Source organism: Microplitis mediator, chromosome 3, assembly GCF_029852145.1.
Source record: "Microplitis mediator isolate UGA2020A chromosome 3, iyMicMedi2.1, whole genome shotgun sequence".
Classification (NCBI taxonomy): Eukaryota; Metazoa; Arthropoda; class Insecta; order Hymenoptera; family Braconidae; genus Microplitis; species Microplitis mediator.
The window spans coordinates 21,828,833-21,851,518 of NC_079971.1; the positions used below are offsets into that span (position 1 = coordinate 21,828,833).

General features: G+C 30.0%; 3 protein-coding genes across 4 annotated transcripts; 2 read left to right on the top strand and 1 right to left on the bottom strand.

The window, feature by feature from the left end:
- The first annotated feature begins 249 nt into the window (after positions 1-249).
- Positions 250-5,146, top strand: LOC130664734 (aristaless homeobox protein-like). Its single transcript, XM_057464811.1, has 3 exons — positions 250-764; positions 1,413-1,621; positions 2,903-5,146. Exons 1-3 carry the CDS (start codon positions 557-559, stop codon positions 3,263-3,265), a joined length of 780 nt encoding a protein of 259 aa, XP_057320794.1. The 5' UTR covers positions 250-556; the 3' UTR covers positions 3,266-5,146.
- An 82-nt stretch (positions 5,147-5,228) lies between these two features.
- LOC130664733 (cullin-2) lies at positions 5,229-18,036 on the bottom strand. 2 transcript variants are annotated; one of them, XM_057464810.1, is made up of 4 exons: positions 17,662-18,036; positions 16,464-16,610; positions 12,587-14,591; positions 5,229-5,613 (listed from the first exon to the last, which is right to left on the bottom strand). In XM_057464810.1, exons 2-4 carry the CDS (start codon positions 16,580-16,582, stop codon positions 5,482-5,484), a joined length of 2,256 nt encoding a protein of 751 aa, XP_057320793.1. In that variant the 5' UTR covers positions 16,583-16,610; positions 17,662-18,036; the 3' UTR covers positions 5,229-5,481. The 2 variants fall into 2 exon arrangements, with proteins under 2 accessions (XP_057320793.1, XP_057320792.1); XM_057464809.1 differs by having other exon boundaries at positions 17,589-18,036.
- Positions 18,037-19,729: 1,693 nt separating this feature from the next.
- LOC130665539 (proteasome subunit beta type-3) lies at positions 19,730-22,358 on the top strand. The gene is made up of 3 exons (XM_057465982.1): positions 19,730-19,869; positions 20,124-20,689; positions 22,226-22,358. The coding sequence occupies exons 1-3, from the start codon at positions 19,867-19,869 to the stop codon at positions 22,272-22,274; spliced, it is 618 nt and encodes a 205-aa protein (XP_057321965.1). The 5' UTR covers positions 19,730-19,866; the 3' UTR covers positions 22,275-22,358.
- Positions 22,359-22,686: the final 328 nt, after the last annotated feature.

A 22,686-nucleotide genomic window follows, 5' to 3' on the forward strand; every position in this document is an offset into this window, starting at 1 on the left:
ATCCAAGATAACACAATTCATATCGATTTGTCAGCACTGATAAGGTTTCAGGGCAGCCCCTGGACACATCATGAAGCCTATTTGTAAGAACTTCTAGACTCAGTGTGTCATACCAACCCCCCGCGTTCCCCTTGAGCGTTTTTTTACACTGTCCGTAGTACAGGTGAGAAAGGTAAGCGTAAAATAAATAAAAAAAAAGTAAAAGAGAAAACGTAAGTTAGAAAGAAATAATAAATATTCACTCTCATAGGGAGAGGCCGACAAAATGTATATGAAGAAAAAAGAAGAAAAAAAATTTACCGAGCATTTGAACGATGGCTACGAGTAGTGCGTTACCAACTCGTCATTCAATTACTCATAACTATTTACTTTCGGGTATTTTAATTTAATTAGTCACGTTTTTGCACTTCAGTTATTATTCTAATTATTAATTTTTTTGCTAATAAGAGGGGGTAATTTTTTTTTAATTAAATACCGGTTAGTAACCGGTAGTAAAAATTGAAAGACGGATCATCAAGAGCAAGATAGCAGTCTCGGAGAAGACTTTTTTCCGGCGATGGACCTCAAGGCCGAAGATGATGAGAATGTCGTCGAAACACGTGAACTTTATTTAGTGAATGCGAATAATCCGCGAGATTCTTTAGTGTCGACGGACGTTATTGTCAGTGATAACGGTAATGAAGACATAAATAATGACTTGACATCGAGTACTATCGCGGGTCTGATGGCTGGACAATCGGCCGTTTGTTTCCCCACTAAATTCAGTAAGTTGATAATAATATTGTATTTAATTTATTGCTTATTGTATTAGCTTTTATTTTATTTAGTTTTTCTTCATAAACTATACGTCAGACGTGTAGGTGGTTTTAAAACCGTCTAACTTGTTATATTTTATCTAATTAACTAACTTTCTCCTTTACCTCTCGGCTTGATGGTACCCCAAGTTGCTGACACTACCCCACTCAAATTACGTATAACGTAATTTAGGGATTCAATTAAATTATTGTTAAATACATTAACTTATTGAGAAGACGTTGGACGTTTTTATATTTTTTTTATTTTACTTAAACTTCAATGTGTTGACCAAATAATTTTTTTGCTGTTCGTACGTCAGCGAGTTCGTGTGGTGAATTTTTTTTTCAATTTACGTGGAATAATTATTTTGTTTTGTTCAAATTTGTAAAGTAGTGGAGTAGAAATAATTCGTAAAGAAAAGGAGATTTGAAAATTTTTGTATTTTAAATAAAAGAAATATTTATAAGAAAAAATTTGAAAAATTTCTGGTCAAGAATTTAAAAGATTTTTCCTACGCAAGAGTAATTTGTTTGTGGAATTCAAAATTTATGATAATTTTTTTTCGGGTATTGAATAAAAATATGAAATTTAATTAATACTTTTTGTTGCTTTAAAAGCATATGATTTTTCACCGAGCCCTGGTAGTGAAGAACGTCATCAAATAACAATTGGTGTTGGGAAAAGAAAACAACGAAGATATCGTACAACATTTACAAATTTTCAATTAGAAGAACTAGAGCGCGCATTTCAAAAAACACATTATCCAGATGTTTTTTTTCGAGAAGAACTTGCACTGAGAATACAATTAACTGAAGCTAGAGTTCAGGTAAATAATTAAATCCATACTTGTTACTTCCTAGTTTCAAATTTTTGCTTCATCTCCCATTTCCACTGGACTTGGTCTTGAAATTTTTTAGAGATCCACCAAAGAAGTTACTGAGTTAAAATAACCGTCTATTAACTCGAAAATTCTACTTCTAGGTCTATTTTGTGTGAATAATTTATTAAAGACCAAAATTACCAAGAGTTCCTTTTTCTTTAAGTTTTATTAGAGAGATCAAAATTGACACCTGCTTTTAAAATTATATCTATGATGAATTATTTATTAGAATGTTAATTGATTTCTATTTTACGCTCGTCCACTTTCTTTACTAATAAATGAAGAGACATTTTCTTAGTCCACTAATCTCGAAAACTTAAAAATAATTTGATCTAAAACTGATCACAAGATTAACATCGAGTCCTATTTATCAAAATTTCTATTTATTTGAGCTTTGTTTCGATAATTTTTAAATACAAATTATAGGGGTGCGCGAATAGTTCGAACTTACAAATTATTCGATTCGAACTTCGATTCAATTAATTGAATTATTGGTAAATTAAAATTGTAAGTTTTTCGAATAATTCACATTTTTATCAGAGGTAAATAGAGCTTAGACACGAATCTACGAAAAAACTAATTTTGGTTACACGGAAAAAAAGAAATTTTCAAAATTAGTGTTTGAAATTATAACCCGGAACCTGGAAGCCAGTATAGAGAATTTTTAACATTTTAAACAATAAATTCTACAATACGTCTCATAAATTTTTAATGTTTAATGAGTTACGATTTTCAAACTTAAACAATTAATTTGTCCTGCATAGACAATAAATTTTAATATCTATCCTGTAATTATTTACGTTTTAATTATAAATTAAAGAATTACTATTTAGAATGATAGTATTTACTGATCACTTTACCATTATATTACTTGTCGTTTCTCGATTTATGTAGATCATTTTTATCCGTGTACTTTAAAAGCTGAGCTCTCCATTAAATAAAAATTGAATATTAGAAAATTGGCCAAAATTTAATCGATTCGAATCGAGTAATTTGAAAAGTTACAAATAATTCAAAAACTTTCGGATAATTCTAAAACTAACAAATAATTTGAAAAATTACGAACAATTCGGAAATTTGAATTATTCGAATCAAATCTGATTCCCATACCCTTAATAAATTAGAAACTTCATAAAAAATTAATATACTTTCATATTTTATAAACAAGTGGAGAAGCGGGTGCAGATATTAATATAATTAACTAATTAATTGATAAAATATTAATAGGTATGGTTTCAAAATCGTCGAGCTAAATGGCGTAAGCAAGAGAAACAATGCAAAGTCGGTATGTCATCACATATAACGGAAACTTGTCAAGAAGTACAGCAACATCATCAACAGGCACATCATCATCACCATCACCATCATCATCACCAGCAGCCACAGGGCACCGATCAGTTATTGTTGGAAGCTCCACTAGGCAGCCCTCCGCCAATTTATTTGGGTATGGAGTGGGCGGGTTTTTCTCCATTCACAAATGTCACCACAACATCACCGCTCATTATTAATGGGTTAAATAAACCACCAGAGAGTGATGATAATCCACTTTTAGATCCTGATTTATTGCAACTAAAAACACCGCGATCATAAGTGCACTTTTTTTTTACTTATTAATAATTTTATTTATTTATTTATTTAAAATAGTTTAATCGTTGATACTGAGGTTTAAGTAGAACTAAGTAAGACTCTAGTCAAAATAATTTTATCTTAAGAAATTTGTTTAGTATACAAAAGAAGGTGAGATATAATGGAGCAGTGCGTAAATTTTTAAAAATTAATTAATTTACTGTTGCAAAAAATTTTGTAATCAATGAAAATTGTTATTTTATTTATTTATAATTGAATAAAAAAAATAGCTATCGTAAAAATGACATATTTTGTGTAAAAAATTATCAGCTTTCAGAAAAAAAATTATTTGAATTTATTAAAAATTGAGGGTAAGGCCAAGAAACTTTTTCTTTATTTTTAAAAGCTTCCGGTTATTGAAAATAAAAAAATTAATATTTTTATCAAAAGGAATTTAAAAAAAAAATTGTGGTCTTAAAATGAATCAGTGAATTATAATATAAATAATAGACTGGGCGAAAAAATCGACTTTTTTTTCGATACTGTGAAAATATTATTTCTGATGGGCAAAAAAAATTATTGTGCAAGTTTGAGCCCTTGATATTAAGAGGTGAATCGTTACGACTATTAGTTTTTTGACAGAAATTACATTTTTTACCCAAAACTCGTAAATCATCTATCTGAAAAATTTGAGCAATGTATTTTCTTAAAGGAAATTGAATTCCCTACAAAAAATCTCTCTTAGTAAATTGACGTAAAACGAGTTGTAACCGTGCCTTAAAAATTGATTTGTTTTTTAAATTCTTTGTTTCTATTTTTGATTTTTGTATCTACTAGAAATATTAAAATTTTTTTTAGTCAAGATACATATTCTTGAAGGAAATTTAATGCTCTACAAAAAAGGTCTCTTAATATTTTTTGCTAAATTCACTCCTTCGAAAGTTATTCAAGGTTGAAGTTGAGTCAAAACGACTTCAATAACCTGAATAACTTTCGAAGGAGTGAATTTAGCGAAAATTGTTAAAAGACCTTTTTTGTAGAGCATTAAATTTCCTTCAAGAATATGTATCTTGACTAAAAAAAATTTTAATATTTATAGTAGTTACAAAAATCCAAAATAGAAACAAAGAATTTAAAAAACAAATCAATGTTTTAGGCACGGTTACAAGAAAACAACTCGTTTTACGTCAATTTACTAAGAGAGATTTTTTGTAGGGAATTCAATTTCCTTTAAGAATGTACATTGCTCAAATTTTTCAGATAGATGATTATCGAGTTTTGGGTAAAAAATGTAATTTCTGTCAAAAAACTAATAGTCGTAATGATAAACCTCTTAATATCAATATTAAGGGCTCAAACTTGCACAATAATTTTTTTTGCTCATTAGGAATAATATTTTCACAGTCTCGAAAAAAAAATAGTCGATTTTTTTGCCCCAGTCTAATAAATAAAAATATTTTAATTACTTAGCAATAAAAATAGTAAATTACACGTAGATAATTGTCTAGACCCAAAGGCGGGTAGAATGGCGCATGCGCTAATTTTTATAATTTTTTTTTTTCATGAAAGACAGAAACAATTTTCTTCCCTCTAAACAGGGCAGGAATATAAACGTTCGCCGCAGATATGAAGGAAAATAATTAAAAGTTTTCTCTTCACTGGCTCCGTAATACGTCACCTTCTTCTATATAAATAATAATAATAAAGTAATATAAATATAAATATATAACAGATAAACAAATAGAATAAAATAGTAACGTTTTCTTTATTTCAATGTGCATATATTACATTTTTTAAATTGTTTATTTTATTTTAATTATTTATTATAATTAATTAATTAATCAACCGATTAATCAATTAAATATTGTTAACTAATCAATTTGTAATATAAAATTAATTAATTAACATTCACTTTATTTATCTCCTTACACACATTAACTTACGAACAATCAAGCAATTTGAAGTACTCCTTAAATGTTATTATTTATTATTTTTTTTTTTTATAATCACGAAGAAGAAACAAAATATTTCCCTGAATTTTCGTTATCTTTTAAGATTTTAATAAATGGCAGGAGTGTGTGATGATTTTATCCGAGTTAAAATTTTTACATAAAAAAAAATACAATAAAATAAAAATAAAAATAAAATTAATAACAGATGATAAGAAATAAATTTAACCGAAAATGATTTGAGATGCATAATAAATACCAATTAACTTTAAATAAAAAAATAATCCATTATTATGCAACGTATGAATATTCATCGGCACTATTTTGCGTACGTTCGATGTATTGTTTGTCAATAAGTGCTTCAATACATTTTTTAATCATGCTAATTGTTGGAGCAAATGTTACTTTTGATTGCCCTAGTACCTGAAATAATTTATTTTATTATTTATTAATTAATCATTTAGTGTTCATTAATTAAAAATACAGTAGGACCTCGTTATAAAACTAGCTCAGGGCTGTAGGGAAAAAAAATTCTTAAAATTGAGGTACCCCACTATTGTGCTTAACAGCGTTTGCGCACAAGCCTCGCTATAAGACTATCGCCGTTTTGCGTTTTATTTATGTATTTGGTTCAACTTTACTCTATTATACAGTAAATCTATTTTATGTATAATCATAAATAAACAGAATTTTTTCGTTCTTTACTCTTCATCAATTATGTGATACCATGAAATTTTAAGTGTCTTTTATGAAAATAAGTTATTTAATCTACAATCTATACGCATGTACATTTTATCTCGATTTTAGTCGTACTGTGCGTTAGTCTTATAGCGAAGTATCGGCGCAAAACTTTTGAGTTGTTGGTGGGAGAAGCGTTCCGAGCGAGTTTCAACAAATTGAGGGGAAGAGTCTTATAACGCGTAGTCTTATAACGAGGACCTACTGTATTTTGCATTACGGATCTCATAACAGCCCAGATTAAGTATAAAAAAACGTGGGTGCGTGTACTTATATACGCGCGGTAAAAGATACTTCTTTGGCGTGACTAAAAGAAATTTTGTTACGTATACAAACAATATATGTAGAGACATGTTCATACTTTTTATTAAAATTAGAAAAAGGAAATTGCAAATCATAAAAATTACGTCGTTAGAAACTTATTATTAGATGACTCATTGAAAATCTTTTCATTTTTATGCTCAACCCTCAAAGCTAAGCTAGCAGCTGGCTCTCTAATAGCCACTTTAGCATAAAATTGACAGTAATTTGACATTGAAATTGCCTGAAATTTGCTGCCCGAATTTGCAGACAATTTGACAGCAAAAGTTGGAAAGAAAAGTTTGCGGTTAGTTTTTACTCAATTTAGAGGTAACCCTGATAGCCAAGTTAGCCGCAAAAATTGGTATTTCCAAAGTTTATTCTTTCTGAGAAAGTTGGTGGAAAAAGTTGGCAATTCCGTAAGTTAACGGAAAGTTGCCTTGAATTTTCTCAGAAACCTGCCTTCGAATTGCGGCTCTTCACTGGCGCCGACTTTCTCAAAAACTTGGCGGTAACCTGTATCTAAAAATTGCAAAAGCTAGAGTCAAGGTTGCCAGAAAATTTTTGTCCGAGTCGCCCCATCTATGATCAAAAGTAGCAAAATATTTTAACAAGTCGCCCAATCATTTTCAAGCTTAAAATAATTCTGTTGGCTTACAATTAATTCTCTACTAGCCAATAAAAGTACACTATAATTTAGCGCATAAATTAAAATTAACTTTTTAAAAAGTATTATTGCAGTTATTTTCTATGTAGTGAAAAACTATAGAATGTTTTTAGGATAAATTTGATGAAAAAATAATCTTAATTAAAATTTTTCGCAATTTATTAATTATTTTTTAGGGCAAAAAGCAAAATATCGTTACGCAGGTTCTGATTAACATTTAATGTATACACATTTCTTTATCTGATTGTTAAAAATGGAATAACAATTTTCATTCAACAGTTATGATGAAATTATCATGCGCGTTTAAATTTATAATTTTTTATAAGAAATAAAATTACTACTCAAAACCAAGATCCCAACGAATGGAACTGAGACGAAAGAAATAAAATGCTTGAATGCAAGCACACTTGCAAGATTGTTCCCAATTCTAAAACATTAAAAATCGCCCAAATTGCAACTTGTAACCCAAACGTTAATTTAGTAGCGAATGCATAGAGAAAATCGGCCAATTCGCGATAAGTAACCCAATCTAGCAACCCTGCTTAGACTTGTCGACAACTTGTCGTCAAGTTGGTCGCAAACTAATGAATACCAACTTTTTGACGAGCAACTCGTGCTATCAAGGTAGTTTTTGCTCAATTAGAGGTAACTTTTTACTAGAAAAAGAAAGTCGGCAATGTTCATTCTTAGCATTTCAGAAGGTAAGCAAATTTATACATGAAAATGTCTACAATTTGAGGGTAAAAAAATATCTAACAATTTTTCAAGACAAATTAACAATAAATTGTTGTAAAAATTTGCCTGAAAATTCACGAAAAATTTTTTCTAGTTAACTTTTGAAGTGAATTTGCATTATAATCCGGGCAGTAAATTTACGACAAATTATATCGCAAGTTGTGTATAATTTGTCCTCAAAAACGGAAAAGTCCGAAGTTGGCAGATATTTGAAGAAGAATTCAAGGAAACTTTTGCAAGTAAACTTTTGCTAAAGCGAACTGTGATATTAGAGTAGACGCTAACTTGCGGAGGAAGTTGGTGGCAAAAGTTGGCATTCCAATAGTTAACGGAAAGTTGCCTTCAATTTTCCTAGAAAATTGCCGACAGGTTGCGGCAGTAGTCGCCAACTTTCTGGGAAAGATGGTAACAACTTGTATTCAACAGTTACAAAGGCTGAATTTGTTATCAACTTAATCGCAACTAATTGACATCAACTTTCTAATCAAAAAGTCTTGATATCAGGGTACAGGCGTAATGTATACGACATAAGAACTTGTATTTAAAATCGACAGAAAATCGGTTGATATACAGTCGAAGTCCATTAAGTCGGACTCCATTAACTCGGAACTTTCCCTCAATTTTGACCCCCACTACGAGCTATGCTGTCTCTCTTAATGATATATATCTGTAACAGCGCATGCGTCATAGTTTACCTCTTAAGGGAGAAAAGGTATTTGATAAGTTGAAATTTTCCAGAGACAGCATAGCTCGTAGTGGGGGTCAAGATTGAGGAAAAGTTCCGAGTTAATGGAATCCGACTTAAAGGACTTCGGCTGTATATCAACTGATTTTCTGTCGATTTTAAATATAACTAGTTATGTCGCATACATCACAATAACGTTTGTACCCTGATAGCAAGACTTATTGATCAGAAAGTTATCAATCAATTGCGACCAAGCTGACGACAACTGTCAACTTTTGTAACTGTTCTCTAATAGGCACTTTAGCTTGAAATTGACAGTAATTTGACAATTGAAATAACCGGAATTTGCTGCCCGAATTTTCCGACAAGTCGAAAGCAAAAGTTGCAAAGAAAAATTTGCTGTTAATTCTTCTTCAATTTAAATGTAACTTTTTTTAATAGAAAAAAAACTCAAATAAAAGTTTCCTTGAATTTTTCGTCAAATGTCTAAGTTGTATACGAATTATCGTCGAAAACGGAAAAGCCCGAAGTTGACAGACATTTGACGAAAAATTCAAGGAAACTTTTGCTAAGCAAACTGTGCTATTAAGACTACTGCAGTAACTTGTCACCAAGTTGTCTCTGGAAACACGCATGCGCTCTTACAGGTGTATAGCATTGGGTGGGAGACAGCAAAGCTCGTAGTGGGGGTCAAGTTTGAGGGAAAGTTCCGACTTAACGGAGTTCGACGTAATGGACTTCGACTGTATATCAACTGATTTTCTGTCGATTTTAAAATTGAGCAAAAACTACCCTGATAGCACGAGTTGCTCGTCAAAAAGTTGGTATTCATTAGTTTGCAACCAACTTGACAAGTTGTCGACAACTCTAGCTTTTGCAATTTTTGGCTACAGGTTACCGCCAACTTTCTGAGAAAATCGGCGCCAGTGAAGAGCCGCAATTCGAAGGCAGATTTCGGAGAAAATTCAAGGCAACTTTCCATCAACTTATGGAATTTCCAACTTTCTCAGAAAGTGACCGTCAACTTATTGAATTGCTAACTTTTGCCATCAACTTTCTCTGAAAGTGTCTATCAACTTTGGAAATACCAATTTTTGCAGCCGACCTGTCGACAGGTTGCGGCTGTTAGTTTAACACCAGTTTATCGCCAACTTGGCTATCAGAGTTACCTCTAAATTGAGCAAAAACTAACCGCGAATTTTTCTTTCCAACTTTTGCTGTCAAATTTTCAGCAATTTCGGGCAATTTCAATGTCAAATTACTGTCAATTCCAAGCTAAAGTGGCTATTAGGGAAGTTGCAGCAGTAGGTCGTGGTTTGCTTGCCGTCAGCTTGGCTATTAGGGTATATAACTAGACGATGCGCACGTTCAGATTCAGGGTTCTCTGAGGGCAGGTATACAACTCAGCTATAAGCGATCCTACCAGAAATTAAACTCTACCCAGTTGAAGTCTGTCGCAAGATGTCTACCTAAAAAATTTCCTCTCTAATAAAATATCTACCATTTAAAATCCCTATCATCAAATTACGGATGTATACTGGGCAGATAAAAAATTTATTTTCAATTAAGTAGGAATCATTTGGGAAGATTTAGGAGTATAATTTTATTATTTGGGACTAATTATTTAATGAGAAATTAATTAATCTTTTTTGAGCGCATAATAAGCATATTAGAAAATAAAATTAACACGGTTTTTACGTTAGTTGATGGTATTTGGGAAGGAAGTTACAAAATGTTTTAGCTTTAGCATCCCAAGTGCTAATTACTCATTAATTAATTAGCTCTAAATTATAAAATTATACTCTTAAATGTTCCCAAATGATTCTCCATTAAAGATAAATTTTTTGTCTGTTAAATATACAGCTGTAAGTCGATGGGAGGGATTTCAAGTGGTAGATATTTTATCGGAGGGAATTTTTTAAGTAGATGTCTTGCGGCAGATTTCAACTGGGTAGAGTTTTTTTTTGTAGGGTTGCTTATGGCTGAATTCTACCCTGATAGCAACTCTTTAAAAATAATTTCCGAGCAAGTTCTGGAGTGAAACACTTTCGGCTGACTTAACGACAAGTTTCTGGCAAGCCTCGGCTGGATAATACTTGCGTGCAAATTGATGCAAATCTACTGCCGTCATCTGAATGTAATTTGACAGAAAAACTTGCCGTTAATTTGAAGTGAAACTTTCAATCAACTTAATGTCATTGTCTGACAGTAAAACTTGTAGTCAAATTGAATTCAAGTTTCAGACAATTTACGGCAGCTATACGACCTAGCCATAAGCGACCCTACCAAAAATAAAACCCTACCCAATTGAAGTCAGCCACATCATACCTACCTAGAAAATTCCTGCTCCAATAAAATATTCTACTATCCCAAAATCTCCACCAATGAAAAAATCTACCATGATGTAATCACTGCTAGAAAAAAAAACACTACCAAGTTGCATTTATGAATAAACTTTACCGTTTAAAATCCCTACCATCAACTTTAGAATGTATATTTTACAGACATTAAATTTATTTTTAATTAATTGGGAATCATTTGGGAAGATTTTTGAATATGACTTTATTATTTAGGACTAATTAATTAACGAATAATTAGCATTTGGGATTTTAAAACCAAAACAATTCATAACTTTCTTCCCAAATAGTTTCCTATTAATTCACGAAAAAGTATTGTTAATTATATTTTCTAACATGTGCACTAAACGCTCAAACAATATTGAATAATTACCCTTTAATTAATTAGTGCTGAGTTATAAAATTATATTCCTAAATCTTCCTAAATGATTCCCAATTAATTAAAAATAAATTTATTGTCTGTAAATATACGTTTTAAAGTTGATGGTAGGGATTTTCAAACGGTTGAGTTTATTCATAAATGCAACTTGGTAGAGTTTTTTTCTGGTAGTAATTATATCATGGTAGATTTTTTCATTGGTAGAGATTTTGAGATGGTAGAATATTTTATTGGAGCGGGAATTTTCTAGGTAGATATGATGCGGCTGACTTCAATTGGGTAGGGTTTTATTTTTGGTAGGGTCGCTTATGGCTAGGTCGTATACCTGCCCAATTTACTGTCAACTTAAAGGTAACTGCTTGCTCTCCGACACTTTTCTTTAAATTGGCTTCAGAATACGGCAGTAGCTTGAAGTGAACTTGTGGTTAAAGTGGCTATCAGGGTATACCCGCCCTTCTGAGTTAACTTAGTCAGTACCCTGATGGCCTGATAGCAAGACTTTTTAGTCAGAAAGTATCCTAATAGCCACTTTAGCTTGAAATTGACAGTAATTTGACAATTTAAATTACCGAAATTTGCTGACAATTTGACAGCAAAAGTTGGAAAGAAAAATTTGTGGTTAATTTTTCCTTAATTTAGAGGTAACTTATTTTAGAAAAAAACCCTAATAAAAGTTTTCTTGAAATTTTCGTCAAATGTCCGTCGACTTCGGGCTTTTCCGTTTTTGATGAAAATTTGTATACAACTTTTGAAGTGAATTTGCATTCTAATTCGGGTAGTAAATTTACGTTAATTTGTATAGCAAGTTGTATAAAAATTGTCGTCAAAACCGGAAAAGCCCGAAGTTGACGGACATTTGACGAAAAATTCAAGGAAACTTTTGTTAGTAAACTTTTGATAAAGCAAGCTGTGCTATTAAGGTGTTCACAAGACCGTCAGCGGACGATATCTTACAATAATAATATAATTCTTGACTAAACGTCAATTTGTGGCCAAAAATTCAAAGACGGTTGAAAATGGCGAATTCTGACCGAGAAATTTGTGAATTCGTATTTAAACAGGCTCGTTATTTAGGACCGTCTTGTGACTGAAACTACAAATGACGGTCATTCCACATTACTAGTTGCGATGAAGTTGACGACAACTTTCAGTTTTTCCAACTGTTAACTTCAAGTTATTACCAACTTTCCCAGAAACTTGGCGACACTCCACTGCCGCAACCTGTCGCCAACTTTTTCAAAAATTGACGGCAACTTGTCAACTAATAGAATGCCAACTTTTTGCCACAAACTTTCTCAGAAAGTTGATGACCATTTGCCGTTAACTTATGGAAATGTCAATTTATGCTGCCAACTTGATGACAAGTTGCTGCAGTAAATTGTCGCTATCAGTGTATCCAAAAAAATCCTAATTATCTTAGGCGGCCAACTTTATGCTGTCAAATTTTCGTTCTCGGTGTGCGCGCCAATATTTAAAATTTGAATCTCAACGCGCCAAAGAAGTATAACTTAAAAAAATAAGTATAAAAAATTTACCTCTTGAACCAGCTGATTATGTCTCAGCATTTTCCGACTTTTCAAAATCCTTACAATAGCAGCTTGGATATACAATTTACGATCGTCATCAACACTTCGTCTCGTAGCTTCCATTTCCGCAGGTACGTCCTTCTGCAATGCACCAGTGACCCGGAACTTGGTGCGTTTATTGTAATACTCTAAATTCAAAGTCAGCACAGTGTCTTCCTCGAGCTCTCCCTCTTCCCCAGATCTTTTGAGGATCTTGCAGTCAACCAAACTCGCCGCATGTTTTACCAATTGATCATGAGACAATCTCAGTGATGCCGCAGCTTCGCGACAGGGCATAGAATCGCATTGTTCGAACAACAGCAGCAATGCCATCTGATAAGTCTGTACCGTAACTAAGTACGGCTTCTTTAAGTAATTAAATTTTAATTCACCCTGACATAGCGGATGAAGCCACGTTAATTTACGTCCGCTAAACTGGGCATGATAAAAGCTTTCGAAAGCCTGAATCGACCGTTCCAGTTGCTGCGGAACATGAAAGGGTCCTAAGGAAGCGGGCAAACTGAGCGGCCAAGCACCAGCCTGTAGCACGTAGACAACAAAACCGATCCCCAGTTGATTCTCGGCATTGCGTTCGCGTAAACTTGTAGTAAATTTAGTATTGAGATCCATCGACACCGACATGTCAGTGAACATACGATGTAATTTATTTGTAAATTCATAACCGCACGTTTGTTTCAATCTATCGATCATCGTTTCTTCAGCGTCCATCGACTGGGACTGCTGGTGTATCAATCTCTTGGCTAACATACGTGCGTAGAATTTTTGAAATACGTCTTTGTCATCGACGTATTTAAATACAATTATAGAGTTGGCTAATTTGTCATCTATCTCTGACTCCGAGATACCTTTTGCTGATTTTTTTAACAAAGAATCGCAGTACTTGGCTAGTAGTTCAGGTGCCCGGGCTGGCTGACGTTCGGGACGATGATTTACTGCAGCTGCACAAGCTTTGTCTAGGGCGGCAATGAATGCTTGGTCGCGTTTGAAAACTTCTAAGATCATCGATGAATATTTGTAATAAACGTCAAGTATTCCTTCGACAAAATGTAAGTGAATTGTATCACCCTGCAGATGTCCTATGGCATTCAAGCCCTGCTGGGTTATATGCTGGGTAAGTTTTGATATCACTGGGGTCAGAGCACCGGGAAGAGGACGCAGAAGGGGATACAGAAGCGACAAATTACGTCGGTGCTCTTGTTCTACCATCGACTCGGCTTCTGTATGGAGCCAGGTAACGTGCGCTGCGATCATTTTTTCTTCGCAGCACTGGCGGACTTTGCTCACGGAGCTGTGGTGTAAAAATTTACGGGCACGGTATTCTTCTTGCCCTAGTCTCCAGGTAACGCGTTCCATGTAAACGGTAACGTCCGCTTTCTGAAGGTACTCCGCAGCTTCGCGGACAAAAAATTCACCAGAAGCTTCGAGGAACGGAGTTTCAAAAATCTCTTGGTACATATTAAGCTCTCCCTTCATTTTGTACGCCTCCACGCTGACAAATGATTGTATCACTCCGCATATTACATCGGATGTTGTCAACTCTGCTTTGCCAATTCTGTCCGCGTGGATGCCCTCCAAGAGCAGCGTCACCAGGGACTTACATAAAGGGGTGATCATTCTTTTCTTCCAGATATCGAGACCCAGTTCGCCGATCTCCATTTGCTCCTGATACTCGGGGGAGTTCGTTGAAGACGAGCCGTATATTATTTCAGCCTCGGTCAATTTTTGCTTTTTTATGTGCTGCTGGTTTAAATACAAGTAGAGACGATGGAGGTAATTTATTCCTTGCGAGTACTCTTTCCAAGCTTTGTGATAAGCCTGCAGTAGTCCTGTCTCTCCTTGATTATTCACTTGGGTCAGGATTTCCGACACGTGAATCTCCAGAAATCTTTTTGTTTCATTGTATAGACGGTCTGCTAGTGGCTCTGGATACGCAACGCACAGTGAGTACACGTCGCTATTAATAAATATAAAGATATTATTGGTATTAGTTTGTGGTACTGTGATATTATTGTAAAAAATTATTTTTTTGATGAGTTTATTAAAGAGTTTATTTTATGCAGAAAATTATTTCAAGTTTTAAATCTGGAGCAGAATAAAAATTCGATCCTGAAGTTAACAGACAATAATTTTCTGATACTTTTTTTTTTAAGAGTACGAAAAAAAAAAAAAAAAAAAAAAAAAAAAAAAATGAAAACATGCACATGGGGAAATTTAAAAAGCTGTAGGTGCAATTTTTAAAAACATTTTTGATTTAATTTATGGTTTTTAAAAAAATTAAAAAATTATTGGACGTCGGCTAACCAGTACCGTATAAAAATATGTAAATTTTTGTATCTCTTACACAGAAAAAAAAAAATTTCTGGGCTCAAGAAAATTTTTTCTCGTCATAAGAAAATTTCCGTTTCCAATTTATCATGCAAAAAATTTTCTTGGGACGAGTAAAAATTTTTTGCTCCAAAAAACTTTTTTTCTGTGTATATTTAAAAAATACAAATTTTAAGTTAAATTATTTTTTTTTATTATGCGTAAAAAATTTTCAATTGTTTTGTTAAAAATATTTTACCCGAGGATATTTAGTCTAAGAATATTTTATGCTCAACTATTTAATGATTTTTGAATTTTAATCTTTAGTAGTTCGAACTGATAAAGGTTGAATTTTTAAATTTTAACTTGAAATATTTAAAATTGACAAATTATTTATCTTTTTTCAGACAATTTGTGTTTGCAAAAGTAAAAAAATTTGAATTAAAATATAAATAATTTTCTGAATTAAATTTATAAGCGAAATTTTGTCTTTATTCAGAAAATTTATACTTTCAATATCCTTGAAAAAATTTTAAATTTATCCATTGAAAAATTCAAATTGTCGTTCGTTTTTCCAAAGATCATAACTGAGGGCACTCTTAGGCGTTTCCCCCTTCTTCCTTTTTTAAATATCTCCTATAACGTTCAATGTTAAGATAAAGGGTCAGGTCTTTGGTTCTCATATTTGACATAACCATTAAATTCATTACTAATTAATTAATTTAACGATTTTTGTCCGATTCTCAAACCAGTCGCTAAATTAATTTCTGTAAGTTTACTGATGCTGTCAATTTATCGTCAGCTCGTCAGCAACTCAATTTTTTTTTTCATATTCCGATTCTATAAATTCAAAATTTTGTCTGCTAATTTACTGCTTTGGAAAATTAATAAAAAAATCACCGAAAATTCAAATAAAAATAAAAACTTTTCGTCCAATCTCTAATTTTTTTTTCCATAACTTGCAACTTTAAAAAAAATTATTACACAAAAAAGTTTCTTTTTCAAAAAATCAAATTGTTCTCCAGTTCCCGAGAATTGAATCCTGGTAAAATTTTTAACAAACTCATCAATTTTTAAATTGAAATAAAAAATATGATACTGAAGTTAGCCGTCTAAAAATTTTTGGATTTTTTTAAAAACGATAGATTACAAAATAAAAATATTTTTAAAAACTGTACTTACAGTTTATTAAATTTTCTACACATGCATTTTTTTTTTTTCAATTAAATGGTTGAAAACAAAATTCAAAAATTGCCAATTGTCTGCTAACTTCAGGATCATATAAAAAATTATGATCTTGAAGTTAGCAGACAATTATTAATTTTCGGATTTTTTTTTCAACAAATCAATTACAAAAAAACGAAAACTAAAAAAATGCATGTGTAGAAAATTTAAAAAAACTACAGGTGCAATTTTTTCAAATATTTTTTGTTTTTAGAATTTATTATTTAAATAAAAAATCAAAAAATTATTAGACGTCGGCTAACTTCAGTATCATAAAAAATTATAATTAAATTCATACCTAAAACGGTCATTCCAAGTTGATCTCGGTACATCACCCAGTGTAATTACACCTTTTACAGTTTCTTGTAAAACTCCCCACGTTTGCTTAAAATCAACTTTCCTCGGTTTCAAAGACATCGTTTTTTTTTTTTTTTATCAATTCCAACTGAAACAAAATTATAAACAAATATGAGTGTAAATATAGCAGACATTTTTTAATTACATATAAAAAAATTAAATAATTAAAATTATAAAATTGAAAAAATCCATGTACTGAATTTTGAAATTTCTAAACCTGCATTTTTTTATTATTATTTTATAAACATTTCAAAAGTTTAAAAATTATCACAAGTCCACTAACTTTACTATCATTAAATAAATAAATAAATTAATATTCAAAATTTGTAACCTTAAATTTTTTATATAAATTATAAATTAATAATAATATGTTATTTTTTTTTAACTTGACTTGGCATTGAAGAAATTGGCAATAATCCAACTCTTCAATTTTATACAAATCATCGTGTTATTTTATTCAAATAAATAATTATTTCAATAATTAATCAATTCATAAATGAATAATTTAATTAATTAATTAATAAATTAATAAACTAAATATTTAATTACAAAAAAAAAATCTAGAGAATTCTGTTTTTTCTTTTAAAGTTTTATTTAAATAATTTTTTACACTGAAGTTAGCCGACGTTTAATAATTTTTGGATTTTTTTTAAAATGATAAATTAAAAAAAAGAATTTTTGAAAAAATTGCACTAGTAGTTTTTTAAATTTTCTATGTGCATATTTTTAGTTTACTTTTTTTTATAATTTATCATTTGAAAAAAAATTTCAAAAATTATGAGATGTCTGTTAACTTCAGGATCATAATTTTTTTGTAATTAATAATAATAATAATTAATGTAAAAAAAAATAAATAATTAATAAATAATAAATGAGAATTGACCTCGTGTTTAAAAAATAACCAGCTGATGACTCAATTACTGTAAAATGAATGAATTTAAAAATAAAAAAAAATATTTATCGTGATATTTAAATAATAAAATGAATTGTAATAAAATAAAATAAAATAAAACAAAAATTTAGAAAGTTCTGGACTAAAAATGTTAATAAGATGACATGTACTTACAATTAAAATAAAAAATGAACAAAATCAATTTCTTAATCTTTAAAAATCACTTATAAATCCTTCGACTACGTACCACTTATTTATCAAATAACAACACATTACTTATTACAAATAAACTTAACATTTATAACCATATTTTCTAACTCACATGCATTATAAATATATATACATGTACATATAAATATAATGCAATCAAAATTTTTTTTTGCTATCAGTTGAAAATTTTTAATAGAAAGAACGATCGAGTTTACTTTTTATTTTAATTATTGTTTTTTTACGAGGACTGTTAATATACTTTTGTTTTAGGAAATGTTATTTGTTGTTGTTATTATTTGTTGTTAATTATTATTTTACTGTAAAATTGTTTAGATATTACTTTACTTAGTGTTTATTATTTATTATTATTATATTTTTTTTTTTTTACGTAAAAACACGATTCTGATACAACCTTTAGTGCGAGAGTTGTCTTACGTTAGAAATGGGCAATAATATCCAGCCATTTTTCAATGAGATGATAAGAGAGGAGTTTATTTTATTTAGAGATGGTAGGAAATTTTGTTAAATTAAAAAGGTAACTCGTAAAGGCGCGGCGCTCGTTTGCGGCGTCAAGGGCGCAAGAAATTTTAAATTTCGCGCCGCATGAAAAATGGTAAGTCGAGGACTTTGTATACTTATATATGATAGATTATTAGCAATTAATTTGAGAAAATGTTTCTTACTGGTATCAATACTAATGGGAACGATAGCTAAGAAGGAAGAAAGAATAATAAAGGAACAGTATCAAGGACTAGCAGATAAATTATTTAAATTCAAATAATTAGCAGCGATATTTTCGCATTGACATCAATAACGCAATGAGTAAATAAATTGCTTGTGAAACTTGAGACATTGAACTAAATGTTGTTTAAAAGGATTTGAAACTAGGAAAAGACATAATTTAAAGTCGAGAACTTTTCACTGATACCAAATTAAATTTGTTTTAAAATATCTCAACTACGGTGAAAGATACAAAAAACATGATATGATTCAAATTTAATTGTTTTTATCATTCATGAAATATAAGTGCTATCTTAGCGCACGCTTTTTTGTTCGTCAAATAGTTGATTGTCCATTAAACTGTTTCCACGAAATTTGTGTGCGTTATACGATTATCTGCGTGCGACAAGTAAATTTGAGTGCGACAAGTAAACTTTTTACGATTTTGTTTTTTTCCAGACTTATTGAGTTTTTGTAAATTTATTATTTTAAATTTATTTTTAAATTTAAACGAAAATAAAAATTTTTAATAAAATTCAAATTTAAATAAAAAATATTTAAATTTAATAAATTTAAAATTCCGTTTTTGACGACAATTGTGGAAAAGCCCGAAATTGACGGACATTTGAAGAAAAAAACAAGGAAATTTTCCTTAGGGTTTTTTTTTTTAACAAAAGTTGCCTCTAAATTAAGGAAAACTTAACTGCAAATTTTTCATTCCAACTTTTGCTGTCAATTTGGCAGCAAATTTCGGTAATTTCAATTGTCGAATTACTGTCAGTTTCAAGCTAAAGAAGATATTAGTATAGAGGTACCATTTGTGGTCACTGCTCCATTTTTGGACATTTGATACTTTATTTTAATTAATGAAAAAGTGTAAAATAAAATTACCATTTTAATAGCGGGTTAAAAGTATCTTTGAACACATTTTAAAAACAGGTCCGTTATAAAGCACAACCTCGCCGCTTCGCGTTCGAGGCGTGCAATTAATTTTGTCGTTGTGTCTTTTACAAATTATTTTATTTAAATTTTTCAAGTGTCCAAAACTGGCCAAAAACTGCACCTCTACCCTAATTATTTCGTATAAATGGTATTTCGATGTGTTTTACATTCTAGAATTTTTTTCGATAATATTTCGTTTCGTAAATTTCTGCTGTTGCAAATTTGAAGTCTATCTTTTAGTTTATTCAACGATACTTTTCTTCGACGAAATTCTCTACTCGACAACTTGTCTCATATCGAATATTTTGTATCAAACGAATGCCTTTTGGAGAACGACTCTGATCCCCCTCAAATCATTCAAAATTAGATTTCATAATCAGGCGGGAAATTTAAAAAAAATTACTTTGCGCGCCTCTAGTGACAGTAATTCAAATTCCACTTACCTTAGCGCCACTCTTGGTAAATTTTTGAACTTGAAAGATTCAACACAAACCCAACAAGTCATTCCTGTGGCTCCTGTCTTTACTACAGTGATTTAATTTTAAAAAACAATTCAATAACTTAAATACAAATAGAAACAATGGTAACTTCAAAATTACTTGACATATTTACTTTTTTTAATTACTAAATTAAATGATTACTTCTAACTAATTTTAATAGATCATCGTAATAAATAAAATAAGTTTCTAGGTTATACATTATGATGATTGTCAATGACACTGCATGTTTATAATATTTAACTTTCGTTAATTTAGTTCATTAATTGATAATTAGTCACTTAATTAATTAAAAAAAGTAAAAATTAATTTATAGTTTAATTAATTTCCATTTTTTTAGAGTATCCTGGCGTATAATGGAGGCGCAATAATCGCAATGAAGGGAAAAAATTGCGTAGCGATAGCCGCTGATCGTAGATTTGGTATCCAAGCGCAGACGATAACATGCGATTTTGAAAAAATATTTGAAATGGGGCCACATTTATTTGTTGGAATTCCTGGACTGGCAACTGACGTGCAAACAGTAAAAGAACGTTTGCGTTTCCGTTTAAATTTATATGAACTTAAAGAGAACCGGCGCATGCATCCCAAGACATTTGCGTCTGTAGTTTCTAATTTGCTGTACGAAAAACGCTTCGGTTCTTATTTCGTTGAGCCGATTATCGTTGGACTGGACCCGGAGACTTTCGAACCATACATTTGTAATATGGATTTGATTGGTTGCCTCAATGAGCCCGAGGATTTCGTCGTCGGTGGCACTTGCGAGGAGCAATTGTACGGAATGTGCGAAACTGTCTATGAACCGGATCTTGAGCCAGAAGATTTATTTGAAACCATCAGCCAGGCTCTGGTAAACGCGTGCGATCGTGATGCTATTTCTGGTTGGGGTGCTATCGTTCATATTATGTAAGTTATTTTATTATTATTTTTAAAAATTTTAAACTTCAGAGTTTATTATCTCCCGCCATTATTTAAAAATCACAATTCAAGTTTAAATATGATCACAATTTTTTAAAAATTTTTATTTAAAAAGTAATTCTGAAGAGATGTTAATATATCAAGAGTCTAAATATATATGAGTACATTTATAAAAACCTCTTTATATTAAATATCTTTCTCATTCTCGATGTGTTGGATTTTTTGTCAGTACATATGTATGCACAGTATGAAAATTATAATATACATATGTAATAGAGATGCACTGGGTTTCATATTATATTAAATAAAAAAAAATAAACCACTTAACTTAATGTGAGATGCTAAAAAAACATTACATCTGCTTAACTAATTATAATGTTTTATTTATTACATCACTTAGTTGAATTATATCTTAAAAATAGAGACAGTCGAAATAATAACTAATTCGTTTGGTTTTTTTTTAATTTTAATGTTTGTATGAAATAGTTTTTTTTTTTTTTAATTTTCATTTAACAACTAGATTACATTGGATATCTTTTCAAGCTTTACAATTTACACGCACCCAAGTGTTTTTATTTTTTTAATTTAAAACTTTAGAGTTTATTTTTTAAAAGAGTTTTAAAAATTTTATTTCACTCAATTTAAATAAATGACCTAGTTTATTTATTAAGAATAAAAAACTTGAGGAAATAAATATTTAAGATTCTATAAAAAAAATCTTTATTTTTATAATTAATAATAAGTCAATTAATAAATGTAATTTATTTATTTTTTTAAATAATTTTTACTGAGTTAGAAAATATTAAAAACTGAGTCATTAAAATGAGAGAATAACTAGGCCATTTAATGCAATTGTCTAATTTATAATTTAAAAAATATTATATTTTTGAATGTTAGCTCGCGAAAATGGAAAAGAAAGAAAAGAAAAGATGAGATTTAAAGTAAAGAGAAACAAAAGACAATTGTTTTAAAAATTTTTATTTTCATCTAAAGGCTTCATTTTGATTTATTTATACACTATTTTATTAAATTGGCAAATAAAAAGATTTATTAAATAAAATAATTAAAAAAAAAATCTTAAATACGCTATTAAGTAAATTTCATAAAACATTTTTACACTAAAATAAAAATCCCACAGCAAATATTAATAATAATTCGCTTACATGATAAATTATTAATTATGTATAAGTTAATTATTATAATTAAAGATTAATAGATTAAAATATACAAAATAATTAAATTCAATACTATTTTTATTATCTTACGTTAATAGTTTTTTTATATTTATTTTAGTTATTAATAATTTATTATTACTCGCCATAAAGTTAAAATTTTTCTACACTTAAAAGTCATAAAAAAAAATACTATTATTTATACTGATTAATTTATTTGAAAAGTTTTGATTTGTTTTCTTTATTAGTTATCTTAATTAACTCTGAAGTATTTAAAAAAATATTAAAAATGTTTTTACTCAAATTACTAAAAATAAAGTCTAATAAAATTTATTATATTTTTTTTTTTCAGTGAAAAGGATAAGGTCACTACCCGAACAATTAAAACTCGTATGGATTAAATAAAATTAAGGATTGAGTTAAAATAAATGATAATTCATGTCAACAATTACGCATTTTTTCATAAATAAAAATTATTAAAATTATCAATTATTTTATTTTTTATTTATTTATTCAATTTTAATGCTAAGGCAAAAGCCGAATGGCAAAAATATACATAATTATTTTATAATAAAGTACACGTGTATCAAGTTTAATAAACATTATAATTAGAAATGATTAAAAAATAATGATATAAACTCGGTAATATACTATTGATAGAAAGAGAAAAATGTCTAACCGTTTAGGAATAAAAATAATAGGGTTTAAGAAGTTAAGTTTAAATGCTCAAATGTTTAAATGGCTTAGATTTAAAAAGATACGCTACCGGACCTCTTTCTCACCCCGTGTAAAAAAAATTTGTTCCAAAACGAT